Source organism: Lipophrys pholis (assembly GCF_963383615.2).
Source record: "Lipophrys pholis genome assembly, chromosome: 5".
NCBI lineage: Eukaryota > Metazoa > Chordata > Actinopteri > Blenniiformes > Blenniidae > Lipophrys > Lipophrys pholis.
The window spans coordinates 33,021,605-33,035,254 of NC_137628.1; the positions used below are offsets into that span (position 1 = coordinate 33,021,605).

At 47.0% G+C, this 13,650-nt stretch overlaps 1 protein-coding gene across 1 annotated transcript in view; it reads left to right on the forward strand.

Annotated features, from left to right (window-relative positions):
• LOC308109695 (nidogen-1-like) overlaps positions 1-13,650 on the forward strand; it is a 65,386-nt gene that overhangs the window by 17,992 nt on the left and 33,744 nt on the right. The window contains exons 4-9 of the mRNA XM_080463457.1: positions 1,616-2,244; positions 2,328-2,468; positions 6,578-6,829; positions 8,432-8,632; positions 9,473-9,703; positions 11,717-11,851. Of these exons, the coding sequence (XP_080319583.1) occupies positions 1,616-2,244; positions 2,328-2,468; positions 6,578-6,829; positions 8,432-8,632; positions 9,473-9,703; positions 11,717-11,851 (1,589 nt within the window). The remainder of the gene's footprint in view (positions 1-1,615; positions 2,245-2,327; positions 2,469-6,577; positions 6,830-8,431; positions 8,633-9,472; positions 9,704-11,716; positions 11,852-13,650) is intronic.

Consider the following 13,650-nt stretch of genomic DNA (forward strand, 5'->3'; position numbering starts at 1 on the left):
TAGACAGTAAAATGATTTCTTAGATTAACCAGCCTGAGCAGCTCTATCTAGACAGTAACGTGAAGCAGGAACATGAATTAACAAAGAAGCAACAACAAAAGAGGAACATGATTTTTAAAGTTTGAGCAAATGATGAGAGAGAACAAGCAACTTCAGAAGCACCTTTCGTGAGGAGTGGAAGTGTGTGTGTGTGTGTGTGTGTGTGTGTGTGTGTGTGTGTGTGTGTGTGTGTGTGTGTGTGTGTGTGTGTGTGTGTGTGTGTGTGTGTGTGTGTGTGTGTGTGTGTGTGTGTGTGTGGTTTGTCCACTGGGTGTGACCGGAACTGCTGTGGGGGGACCCGTGGCGACACCCCGGGGTCCGACGGAAGCCCCCCAGGCCCGGGGAGACCCCAGCGAACCACCCCAGAGAGCCACGTCCCCGCCCAAAAAGCACCCGACGGAGAATGCAGAGAGGAATCCCCCCCAGCAAGAGGGGCCCACAAGAGAAGGATAAAGGGCACAGGGCCCCAGGCCCCGACCCAAGCCGCCAAGCCGAGAAAAAGCCGGAGCAGGGCCCCCGGGCCGAGCGGGTCGAGAGCCCCCCCAACCCCGGCGGCGAGTCCCGCCGCACCCCCGGGAACAGGCCCACCCACCGCCCCCCCCCAACCCGGCAAGGCAGAGACGGCCCCAGCCGCCGCGCCCCGGACCAGCCCCGCCCCCAGACCCAGGAAAGCGAAGGCCGGCGCAGGCCCCGGTCGGAGGACAGTCAACTCTACACCCCCAGGAGCCTCATATCCCACCCGCCGCATGATCCTCCCCCCCGGTTTTAATTGAAATACCCAACCCCTGACCCACCCCCCACAGACACCCACAGTGATGACTCTCGCCCCCCCAGGCCGCCGGCCGGGCCCCCACCCGGCCACCGCGGTGTCCTAACCTCCACCAATCCAACAGCAAATGGAGAAGGAGCACCGCGCCCCAGCCCCCCCACGAGGGGGGGCTGGGGCGCGGTGACGGGGCCCGGGGCGGGACCCCAGCGGGAGGTGCTGGGGGGAGCCACGTCTCCCGCCCTTCCCCTGCCCTATATGTGTGTTGGATGTATGTAAGGGTGTGTCTTTGTGTTTTGAAGAGGTGGATGCAATGTGTGTGTCTATGGTGCGGTTTAAAATTGGGGGGTAGCGGGGCCCGGGCGTTCTACCGCTGACAAGCGGCAGAACCCCGAAAGCGGCTTACCCCCTCAAGACCCTGCGTGACTAAGTGTGGTTAAAATTGTGGGTGGTGCAAAGTCGGGGGAGGACCCAGACCGCAGTTAAGTAGCCCGGACCCCCCACCTAGGCACCGCCCCACTGTTCCCTATTGTGGAGTAATATAAGGTGAGGTAAGGCAGGGAGGGTTCTGAGGGAGGGGGTTACTTTACAGTTGAATAGAAAGAAAGCTGAACTTCCAGAGCAGATTAATCCCCGTACTGCGAACCCAGGTAGTCCACCCTGACCCCAAGGTAGAGGCAGAGAGTCAATGTTATGTTTTCTTTGTTCTATTAAAAGAAAAGTAAAGCTAGTTTAAGAAATGTTTCCAAACTACACCTTTTTTCAAGCTGATCCTGGCAATGATTTTGATTATTTTCTGTTCCAATTCAGAAAGACAAACTCAGCTAAAAATGGAGTCTGGGTGTACGAGATTGGTAGTTCACCGTTCTTCATCGCCATCACACCAGGAATGGTCACGACTTCGCCTGAGGATGAGGAGGAAACTGAACCTCCTGTCACAATGTTGCCCAGGCAAATAGATGGACCACAGGAGACGAGCTCAGCAACTCCTGAACCTCACAGAGAAACCACTAAAGCAGTGCCAGAAAACGAAAACGGCACCCCAACGGAGGTTCTCAATGAATACCAAACCACCCCCCCAGAATCTGAGACCATGTCACCAGAATACAATGAACCGGAAGACAAACAGTGGGATTATGAAGAACCTGAGGACATAGGCGAAGAATACCCCAAATCACAGACTGCAGCACCAACATCCAGCAGCCCAGAGACTGTTCACCAAAGATACCCAGACCAAACCGAGAACACTGACCCAATCTATGAAACCATGAAACCAAGATACACCATCCGTCAACCCAGTAAATCCAGAATCTCTCATCCTGACCAGATCGAGCCTCAGTACAGCGACCCTCAACCTGTCCAACCCGGGCCTCCACACCTGCATCCCCAGCATCCACACATTGTTGTGGTGGAGGAGGATGAAGATCTGGATGTGAATGGTAATGTAGGAATGGTTCTTCCCCACACTTTCCAGAAACCATGTTTAATGGATGCTTTTGTGTTTTTTGGTTATTATTCACAGTGTTTGCATACAATCTGGAGACGTGTGCACACAACAGGCACAAATGTTCAGCGTTTGCTGACTGCAGAGATTACAGTGACGGATACTGCTGCCACTGTAGACCAGGTTACTACGGTAACGGGAAGGACTGTGTTGCAGAAGGTAAGAACCAGTTTTAAAAACCATACCTGTGTGTGTGTGTGTGTGTGTGTGTGTGTGTGTGTGTGTGTGTGTGTGTGTGTGTGTGTGTGTGTGTGTGTGTGTGTGTGTGTGTGTGTGGGGGTGTGTGTGTGTGTGTGTGTGTGTGTGTGTGTGTGTGTGTGTGGGGGGGTGTGTGTGGGGGGGTGTGTGTGGGGGTGTGTGTGTGTGTGCGCGCGCGTGTGTGTGTGCGTGCGTGCGTGCGTGCGTGTGTTATATGAACCAACATCTAAAGTTGACTCATTTGTTAAGTGTAAACCCAGATATAAGCAATGAAACTGTATAACACAGGTTGTTGTTATTTGTGTCCTCTAATGCAGACATGTCCAAACTTTTCTCACGAGACTTAAAAAAAGTCCCTAATTACATTTTTTAAAGGAAAAAGATTTGCCTCTATGGTGATAGCTCTGGATATATTTATACTAAAAAGCTTTGAGCCAGAAGTTATAAAATCATTTCTTCTGTTATTTTATTTCAAACTGAGCCAGACACCAAGAGCTGTGATTGGGCCGCATGCTACGCATTCATATATTTTGTTAGTGCTGTTTTGACTGTGAATACATGTTTAGATAGATGGATGGATTGAAGGATGGATGTACAGATAGATAGATACTTTTTTCATCCCCATGGGGAAATTCACAGTTTCCACAGCATCAGCACATAACAGAACAAAGGATTACAAGATGATTAAGAAGGAGATATATACAATAGTGTCTAGCTCAGGGGTGGCCAACCAGTCAGGGAACAAGAGCCACAAACAATATGGTGGGACTACAAAGAGCCACCTCATACAAATAAACTCCCTCTCTCACACAAACACAAAATCACATAAAAGGAAAATACATACACAATGTATGATACATCTCCATATGGAAATACAGGAGTTAGACAACAGTTGGCAAGGCGTGGATTTACAGCATTAACAGGAATAGTTTCACCTCCACATGCAGCCTACACAAATGTACAGGGGCCGTCTGTAAACTGCAAAACCGCTACAGCGAAGACAAATACTGCAAACCATATAAATACTATCAAACCATGTACTGTAGTTTGATCAAGTGAAGGCTGCAGTGACTTTAACACTGCAGTGAATACCCGTCATGTTAAGTATTTTTGTAGATTCTGTCTTTGCTTTTGCAGCAGTTTGTAATTTGCAGACGGTCCCTGCACTCTGTCACACAGCCGGCTGCTCATAGAGAACAAAGTTGTTTCTGTTGCTCTAAAGACGGATAGTTTGGACAAAAATGAGCTTGTAGCATGTTGCCTCCCTCACACAGATGGGAAAGAGGCGTCCTCTGTGTGTTGATGACGTTTTGTTAAAGTTTTAATGATGCCGGAGCTTTAGGGAGCTGCTCTCAGCAGGTTAACTGTGTCTGGGTCGAATCCACCAATTAACTCCAACTTCCTCGCCGACCTGCTCCGTGTGGCGGATCTGCAGTGTTGTTCTCCCGTCGGTATCTTGTTCAGGCAGCTTTTGTGTTAAACTCTGTGACAACGTGATTGATAGGGATGTTGCGCTCATGATGCTGTGAGTGATGCGTTGAGGCGCTTGTTAAAAAAATCCGAACTGTAAGTTTCTCAGGAAAACTTTTTATAGCTGGAAAGCTGCACGTCGATAGTTTCAGTTAATGGATCCAAGAGCCGCTGGCAGGAGGGAGGAAAGATTTCCTCAGTGAAGCAGGACAACGACAGCCGCCTGTCACTGAAGCTGCTCCTTTGCCTGGATGGTACTGGACAGTGGATGCAGTGGTTGTCCTGGTCTTTACAAAATCCACACTGTCCCCTTAATGGTGACAGGCGCCGGTTGTGGCCTTGATCTCCTGAAGTCCACCACCTTTTCTTTGGTCTTGGTGGTGTTGAGGAGCAGAAATCAGGAAACTTTTTTATGTTTGCTATAAAACAACAAGGTTGGAGTCGCACCATGTTACGAAGTCCCCAATCACTTTCCTGTACTCCTCCTCCCGTCCACCACTTATACGCCCCACGATCACAGTATTGTCCACAAACGTCTGCATGTGGCAGGACTCCTGGTTATATTTAAAGTCCAATGTGTAAAGGGCGAACAGGACCGGAAATAGCAGAGTCCCCTGCAGGGCTCCGGTGCTGCTGACCACGGTGTCAGGCCTGCAGTCCCCCAGTTGTACATACTGAGGTCTGCCTGCCAGGCGGTCCGGTATCCAGGCGGTCTAGTTTCCACACCACCAGGCGGTCCGGTATCCAGACCACCAGCCGGTCCGCTATCCAGGCCACCAGGCGGTCCGGAATCCAGGCCACCAGGCGGTCCGGAATCCAGGCCACCAGGCGGTCCGGAATCCAGGCCACCAGGCGGTCCGGTATCCAGACCACCAGGCGGTCTGGTATCCAGACCACTAGGCAGTCCGGTATCCAGACCACCAGGCGGTCCAGTTTCCACACCACCAGGCGGTCCGGTATCCAGACCACCAGGCATGTGTTTAGACCCATCTCTTTTAGTTTGTGTCCCAGGTTCGGGGGCTGGATGGTGTTAGAAGTGCTGGAGAAGTCCAAGAATGTGATTCTCACAGCACCACTGCCCCCGTTGAGGTGGGAGGGGGATCGATGCAGCATGTAGATGATGGGATCCTCCACTTCCACCTTCACCTGGTAGGCAAACTGCAGAGGGTGGAGGGAATGATGGACATGTGGTCTCAGAGGGTGTAGCTGCAGCCTCTCAATGGTCTTCATCACATGTGATGTCAGAGCGACTGATCCGTAGTGGTTCAGCTCTTCAGGTCGTGGTTTCTTCGGCACTGGGATGATGCAGGAGGTTTTCCACAGCTGAGGGATCCTCCCTTGCTCCAGGCTGAGGTTGAAGATGTGCTGGGTCTCTGAGGGTCTCCCAGCTCCATCGCACAGGCCTTCAGCAGTCAGACACTCTATCGGGACCTGCCGCCTTGTTGGGATGTAGCGTCCTCTGCTCTGGGCTGCCGTTGATCTTTGGTGGGGGAGCGATCCCCTCTGTGCAGGCATTGGCAGGGGTGGGGGTGGAGAGGGGGGGGGGAGTCGTCTGGTGCGAGAGTGAGTGAAGGAGGTCAGACCTGTTAAAGACGTTGTTTAGGAGCTTTGCTCTCTCCTCCCCTCCTCGAGCTGCAGCCGGTAGTCATGTTCATTCCATATTACACCGCTTTCATGCTTTTATTCTGAAACTTCTGCTCCAGCTTCTTACTGTACTGCTCCTTCACCTCTCTGAGCCGGACCAGGAGCTCCTTCTGTGCTGGAGCTCCTGCTCCTTTAAAGGTTCTTCTTCTTCTGCTTCACAAGGCCTTGATGTCAGTTGTGATCCAGGGCTTGTTCGGGTTAAGGTTAGTCCAGTTCTTACTGGAACCGCAGTGTCCATGCAGAAGTTGACGTAGTCCGTGGTGCAGCTACCAGCCGCCTCTGAGTCCTTGCAGTCCTGCAGTACATCCCAGTCCGTTGTTTCAGAGCAGTCTCTCAGAGCCTGCTCTGCCTCAGGACACCACTTCCTGAATGAGTGAGTTGTTTTGGGTAGCGTCCTCACTCTCGGAATGTAGTGCGGTTGCAGCAGGATAAGATTGTGGTCTGCTTTCCTCGGTGCAGGCAGTGGGGAGGCGCTGTATGGATCTTTAACATTTGCATCCAGCAGGTCAATTTGTCTGTTCCTCCTGGTGTCCATTGAAGTCCATCATTGAAGGCACCGCAGGCTTGTAACGCCACTACCTCACTAGCCGCTTAGCCCTTAGCATAGCGCCGGCTTTGCAGCCGTGGAACGGCCTCCTTACATCGTCCGGAATATACGGGACCATACTGGCATGGGCCATTGCCTTCAGTCTGTGAAGTTGGCTCCTTGAATAAACAAGGTTTAGTCATGTTGTAATCCAGATCCATAGGATATAGCATAAGAGTAACAGGTTGCGTAAGACGTACGTAAAATACGTAAAGTCCGCTAAAAATGTAGAAAAAACCAAAAGAATCACGGAGAGCTGCTGAAGGGCTACCACTCGGGTCGGCGCCGGAAGTAGAAGTTTAGGTCATATGAAGGTTTCCTAAGCACCGACTCTAAAGAACTGTTGTGATTTAATAACTGTGTTTTCCAGGTAAACCCCAAAGGATGAACGGGAAAGTCAACGGCAGAGTTTTTGTAGGGAACTCGGGATCACCAGTGGAGCTACATAACAACGATTTGCACTCCTACGTTGTGACCAACGATGGACGAGCCTATGTAGCCATCAGCAGCGTCCCCGACAGTGTGGGCCCCTCCCTGCAGCCTCTGTCCTCGCTTGGGGGAGTCATGGGCTGGGCCTTCGCCCTGGAACAGCCAGGCTACCAGAACGGCTTCAGTCTCATTGGTGAGGTTCACATAGCGTGTGTGTGTGTGTGTGTGTGTGTGTGTGTGTGTGTGTGTGTGTGTGTGTGTGTGTGTGTGTGTGTGTGTGTGTGTGTGTGTGTGTGTGTGTGTGTGTGTGTGTGTGTGTGTGTGTGTGTGTGTGTGTGTGTGTGTGTGTGTGCGCGTGGTGGCTGGCCAATAGAGGGCGCCAGGGTGCCGCCCTCCCTGGGATCTTGAAGGAGATTTATTTTGACAAAATATATTAATAAACTGTAATTCTGTTGAAATATGTTCCTGCTAACAAACTAACAATGGGTCCTGAGTGTATCTGCTTCATTTTGTACAGATAATCTTCTAAAAAAGAGAGGATTTCTTGATTTCTCTCTCTAGCAGTGTGTGCATGACGAGCTTGGGGCGACTTGAACTCCGCCTCAGGGAGGCGGGGCTTAGGAGCGATCTTACCAATGACTGTTTTATCACAATTGAATCAATAAGGGTCTTTTCATGTCCGAGACTTGGGGCAACTTTTAAAGAGCGCAGAGCTCAGTGATTGGCTGAAAGTCACTTCTGGTTGGTTCTGGTGTTTCTACCAGATGTTGAGACGAAGACAACAAACAGTGAGTCTCGGATTATTAGTTATTATTATTATTATTATTATTATTATTATTCAGTTTGATTATTAACTCTGTCACTTCTCTTCTAATTCAGTGTTTGAAAGGAGAAATTTGGCTGAAAAGCTGCAGGTCAGGTTCACCTTTCTCTATGGTAGTGATTTCTAGATTCACACAAACAGAAATGTGTTCAGAATTTTGCAAATGTGTCCAGGTTTGTTAATGTTTATAAATCTTTAGATATGATCTTAGTTATTAATGACTGAAAATCGAAGAGCTTAAAAAAAGCAGTTTATTTTGCACTTCTTTTTTTGAGGTTTGAATTGATGTGTTGTTTGAAAATAAACCTGATAAACTTTTAGTTTCACTAAACTCAGACTAACTGTCATTTCCAGTAAACCAGCAACAAAATATTCATTTTCTAAAAGAGATTAATGAAGCTTCTGCTTGTATTTGTTTACTAGTATGTTAATAAAAGAGTCTTAATAAGTGTCTCTGCTCACTAGATGTTTAAAATAACTAGAGGTTTCACCACTAGGGGGCGTCTCTCAATCTAAAAAAGGCAAAATTGTTGTCATGTGGTTTATAAACGCTCTGTATTTAAATGAAGGTAACATTGGCTGAAATTAAGTAATAATGAAGAGCCAACCTAAGAAATTGATCACCAAGCGCCACTGAGCTATTATATATATATATATACTGTATATATAAAATCATGAAGTTTAATGACACTTTAAAGGGTTGCACTTAGACATGGAAGTCGAACAGCCTTTCACATAAAATTGTAACCGTAACTTGTAACTGATTCTGGTTCCATTGACGGTTGAATGTTTCACCTTCTTCCTACTTGTTTGCATCCTCAGTTCAGAATCTCATTGGTTTGCAATCTTAGCGCCTCAAAGTACCTTTGCAAGTGGATATGTCAGCAGATAATCCTACTTTTAGATACTTTGCATTTGCAAATCCTCGGCCTGGTGCACAGACGACACCTTTTCACACTCTGGCTGTTTCAGGTGGGGTGTTTTCCCGGCAGGCTGAGGTCACCTTCCAACCCGGTAATGAGCGTCTCACCATCAAGCAACAGTTTGAAGGGATCAACGAACACGACCACCTGGTGGTGAACACTGAGCTCCACGGGCATCTGCCTCACATCGTACCGGGATCGTCTGTCCAGATTCACTCCTACAAGGAGATCTACCACCACAGCCCAAACTGTAAGTACAACCCCGGGGGACAGTAGTGTTCAGACGTGGTCGGGTTCACCAGAAGTTACCAAACATTTTGGAGCGTTATGGCAAAGAAATCTGAGACACAATATGGGAGACGATGAGTCAGAAAGTCAAACAGGTTGGAAAAGCAGAACTCTGGGAAAGATTCTGTGGCCACAACTTATCAACAACAGCTTCTTATTTTCTTGTAGTCTTCAGTTTTAATGCCCCATTGGCAGAACACTGACTCTCCCTGTATCACTGGTTAACAGACGATGGCCGAGATGTAGTAAGCCCCTGGAAGAGAACACATCCTCCTGCTACAAGAGAGAGTTCATTAAGAGGTTTTGGCTGGGTATGGGACAGACGTCCCTGACCTGGCAGCTTCAATAGATCGCATTGATTTATTCTGTGACTTGTACCCAAAAGAGAAGAATCAGAGTGTTTTTAGGATCCCACCTCCTTCCTGCTCTTTGTACAAAGGGGAGTTTGTTATTTCTAATGTTAACATTAACATCTATGAATGAAGACACATTTATCAAAATGTTGACGTTATAATCAGCGTGACACAATAACAATGGGGAAATACTACGAACAAATCAACAAGTGTTTTTATGAATTTAGAGATTGTTGAGTGACTTTTTATTTTGTCTTCAGAAGTTTATTATTTTAAAATATTCTGGCATTTTGACTTCTGTGTACATGTGCTGCTTTTGACTTTCCTTGAGGCTTTTGTATTATTGCACCTGTTTGTTCAAGTTGAAGAAGCTTCATTTACAATTGATAATACTGAAACAACGGGTCTATCGTGTCTGTCTGAAAGTGGATGTTCTCCCCTCCTCCCAGTGATCACGTCCTCTTCCAACCGAGAATACACCGTCACCACTCCTGATGGGAACCTTGAGAATAAAAGCTACCAGTGGCGTCAAACCATCACTTTCCAGGGCTGCTCTCACGATGACACCAGCATGGCACCGTCCACCCAGCAGCTCAGTGTCGACCAGATCTTTGTGATGTTTGATGCTGGAAACCACCTGATCCGATACGCTACGAGCAACAAGATCGGCTCCATTCACAGTGAGTATGAACACCACGTCTAAGACTACAAAATACTATGAATGAAATACTATGAAGACAATATAATGAGCCCACATTTTATCCCCGTTAGAAATTGAGAAGATTGAAAAGAACCATTTCAGCTTCAGCATCTGGAGTGTTAAGATGATCAGTTCTTCACCAATCTGGGACAAACCGGGTTTTGTGTGTGTGTGTGTGTGTGTGTGTGTGTGTGTGTGTGTGTGTGTGTGTGTGTGTGTGTGTGTGTGTGTGTGTGTGTGTGTGTGTGTGTGTGTGTGTGTGTGTGTGTGTGTGTGTGTGTGTGTGCGTGCGTGCGTGCGTGCGTGCGTGCGTGCGTGCGTGCGTGCGTGCGTGCGTGCGTGCGTGCGTGCGTGCGTGCGTGCGTGCGTGCGTGCGTGCGTGCGTGCGTGCGTGCGTGCGTGCGTGCGTGCGTGCGTGCGTGTGTGTATTTTGGGTGACTGGTTTCTTTAACACCGTCAGAGAAGTGGAGTAGTTCTTGTGTTTTTGATGGATCAGATTACAGAGGGCGGGTCTTCTGTGGAGTCCCCGTCAGTCAAGATGACAGACGAGCTGATAGTGCGGTCCTGAGTAGTGTTATGGGTGTTATTATTTGAAGGAATGCACTAGTGCATACCTCCAGCCGTTCAATGCCTCAGCTGTGTTTGCAGTGGGACATCAGAGGAAGATAAACAGAAATCTGAGCCTGGCTGTTGTTCCTGTGCTGTGAGAGTGGAGGCAGGGGGTGGAGGTCAGCGGACTCATCCCAAACCTTTAGGTTAGCTTCAGACCTGAAGGACGTTATAACTCGTCTGATTGACTTCTGACAGCAAATAAAAAGGCCAAAAGCAGTTTGGTTCTTTCAGGTCTTTAACTTTGTGCTTCGTGATTCAGGCTGCGGTTCTGAAAGAATGATCCCACCCAGTGACGGGAAAATAAAACCTTCCAGTTGTGTTGTAGAAGATCCTGACAAAGGGAGAGGGTAAGAGTGCAGGTGGGGGTTGTTGATAAAGGCACTCAGGGGTTTCTCAGTCACATAAGCAAACAACACTCAGCGGGATTTGTTGGCAACAAGTAGAACATCTGGATCACGTATGACGAGAAACTGCATAATGGGAACAAGGGAACATTTATAGGAGAACATTCATAGGGACAATAAAACGGCTTCTCCAAATCACCATTGTGTCATGTGGTCCTGAGGATACAGGTTTCAGGATGGAAACTAACCACTGAGCAGAGCTCACTGAGCACAGAAGGGAGAATATTGAAGAGCTTCAGGCCAACGCCACGGGGAGGAGGCTGTTTTAACCATGTCCTCAAGTGGTGCTGGATTTTAACTATTTGTAATGTGTGTGTGTGTGTGTGTGTGGGGGTGGGGGTGGGGGTGGGGGGGGGGGGGGGGGGGGGGTAAACTTCAAATGAAGCCCAATGGTAATCAGGTGACTGCAGCCCTGTCATTAGTCTGATATTATATTAGTATCTTCTAACATTGATCAAACTTCTTTACCAGTAAAACTGATGACATTCTGAGAGCGTCATCGTTTGAGGGCAGATGTTTTGCTGTGGTGTGCGCCGGGCCGTGGACATCAGGGCGCTAAATAACTGATGAAGACAAAAACAGCCTAAAAACATTAGCTATTAGCATGTTGCTGAGAAAGTTAGTAAGCTAATAAGCTAGCCAGAGCCCAACCAGCCATGTAATACTGCAATATGCCACCAGATGGTGCAGCGAGTCAGTTTGACATACGGCACCATTAATAAGGTATTTTCCTCATAAATATTTCAGATTGTCCAAAAATAAACATCAAAGGAAAAAAAACCTTTCAACATGAGTGTGGGACACATGGGCTTTGTATTTAATATGAATTTACTGTCTTTCACAGCTCGTCAGTATTTATTCTGACTTGAACCTCCCGGTAGAGAACATAAGAACAGCTGAGCAGTACCCTGAGTGTGGACTTTAATTGTCCGTTCAGACAGACTGCTTGTCTGAATTCTTTTTCCATCTCCTGTCAGGCCTCCTGGAGCAGAATCCGTGTTTCACTGGTCATCATGGCTGTGACATCAGTGCCGTGTGCAGACCTGGCGAGGGTCTCCAGTTCACCTGTGAATGTACCACTGGTTTCACTGGAGATGGACAACAATGCCAGGGTGAGAAAACACTTTCTTTGGCATACAGTTAAATTAAACTCTTAAACTATTAAACTCTATGGGCATCAGTTATCAAAAACAAAACAAAATCAGCAATGAAGTATATGAAGTCTAATGATGGCTAAACCAAAGAATTAGCGTGGCAGTTATGAGAATGCATTTATTAGAAAACACACACACACACACACGCACACACACACACACACACACACACACACACACACACACACACACACACACACACACACACACACACACACACACACACACACACACACACAGAGCATGTGATTTTGTAGATTGATTTCATGCCAGAAACGTCTCATCTCCTTCTCTCTTCTGTTGTTCGAAAAAAATCTTTCAAAGAAAAAGAAAAGTTGAACAATACAGTAAGACAGAGTAAAACATCTAAACATTTCTACGACCTTTAAATGAAACTGAAATATAAGTAATTTTGCTTGTTGATTTGGCTGAAAAGTTATTTGGAGAAGAGGAAGCAGTTTATGAACGTGGGACTCTGAAGGACTATGGATAGTGTGTGAACTTTAACCCCGGGGTCAGTGTTGGGACCTAAACTCTTTATAATGTACATCAATGACATTAGTAAAGTATCTGAGCTGGTGACATCTGTATTATTTGCTGATGACACAAACATTTTAGGAACAGGTGAGGATTTACAGCAACTTTTGGACTTAATCACCTCAGAGCTAAAGAAAATGTAATTATGCTTTTACACAAATAAATGAGTATTAAATCTCTGTAAAATAAAAATCCTGATTTTGAGAAATTATAAACTAAATGATCAGATAACGGTGCTGAAAGAAGGTGTAGATATAAAGAGGGTGAATCAAAACAAATTTCTTTGGGAAATAACTGATGACACAATTTGCTGGAAACCTCAAATAAAACATAAAACAAAAAGCAAATTGCAGGAGTGCTGCTTGGGTGGAGAGAAAAGTGTTCCTCTGGTGCTCTTCAGTGTAGGGATCCAGGTGAAATGTATAAGATGTATGCATGTTTTTATTAGACTGGCAAAGTACCAAACTTATAAAATATAAAACATCCAAAACAAACAATCCAGAAGCACCTCGATCCTGGACAAAGATCAGAAATCACTTTACATTCTTTATAATTCACTGGTTTTACCTTATTTAACTTACTGGGTGGAGGTTTGGGGAAACTCCATCTCCAACTTCACTACAAAGACTTGTCAAAAACTATGTTGGTTTTCATGATCACACCCATCCACTATTTTTACAATCCAGAACCCTGGAAAAGCTGCTCAAGCATTGAGCATTGAGCCGATACAGACACATTGGTGGGATTCTCCTCAATCTCAGAATATTCTATTAATGGAACAAACCAGCTGTAAAAGCTCTGTTTTTCAGTATCGGCCAGCAAGGCCCCTCTAATTACTCTGCATCAACCGCTCTGCCAAACTGTCAGATCGAGTACATATTAGTTAGACCTGCCCCCTTTCAAACCAACACGAGATGACCTCACGATATGGAGGACTCCTCCCATATCACTCAGGATGAGAGTTACATCAAGAGTCAGTCCATCCATCCATCCATCCATCCATCCATCCATCCATCCATCCATCCATCCATCCATCCATCCATCCATCCATCCATCCATCCATCCATCCATCCATCCATCCATCCATCCTCCACCATGCGGCCCCTGTTGCAGGAGCACAAACTGTTTTGCCACTAAAAGGCTCTCAGTCATATAATATTGTTTGCTTTAGCTGCTGGACAGGACGAGGGGAAAAAGAAAAAGTAAAGTCTACACACAAT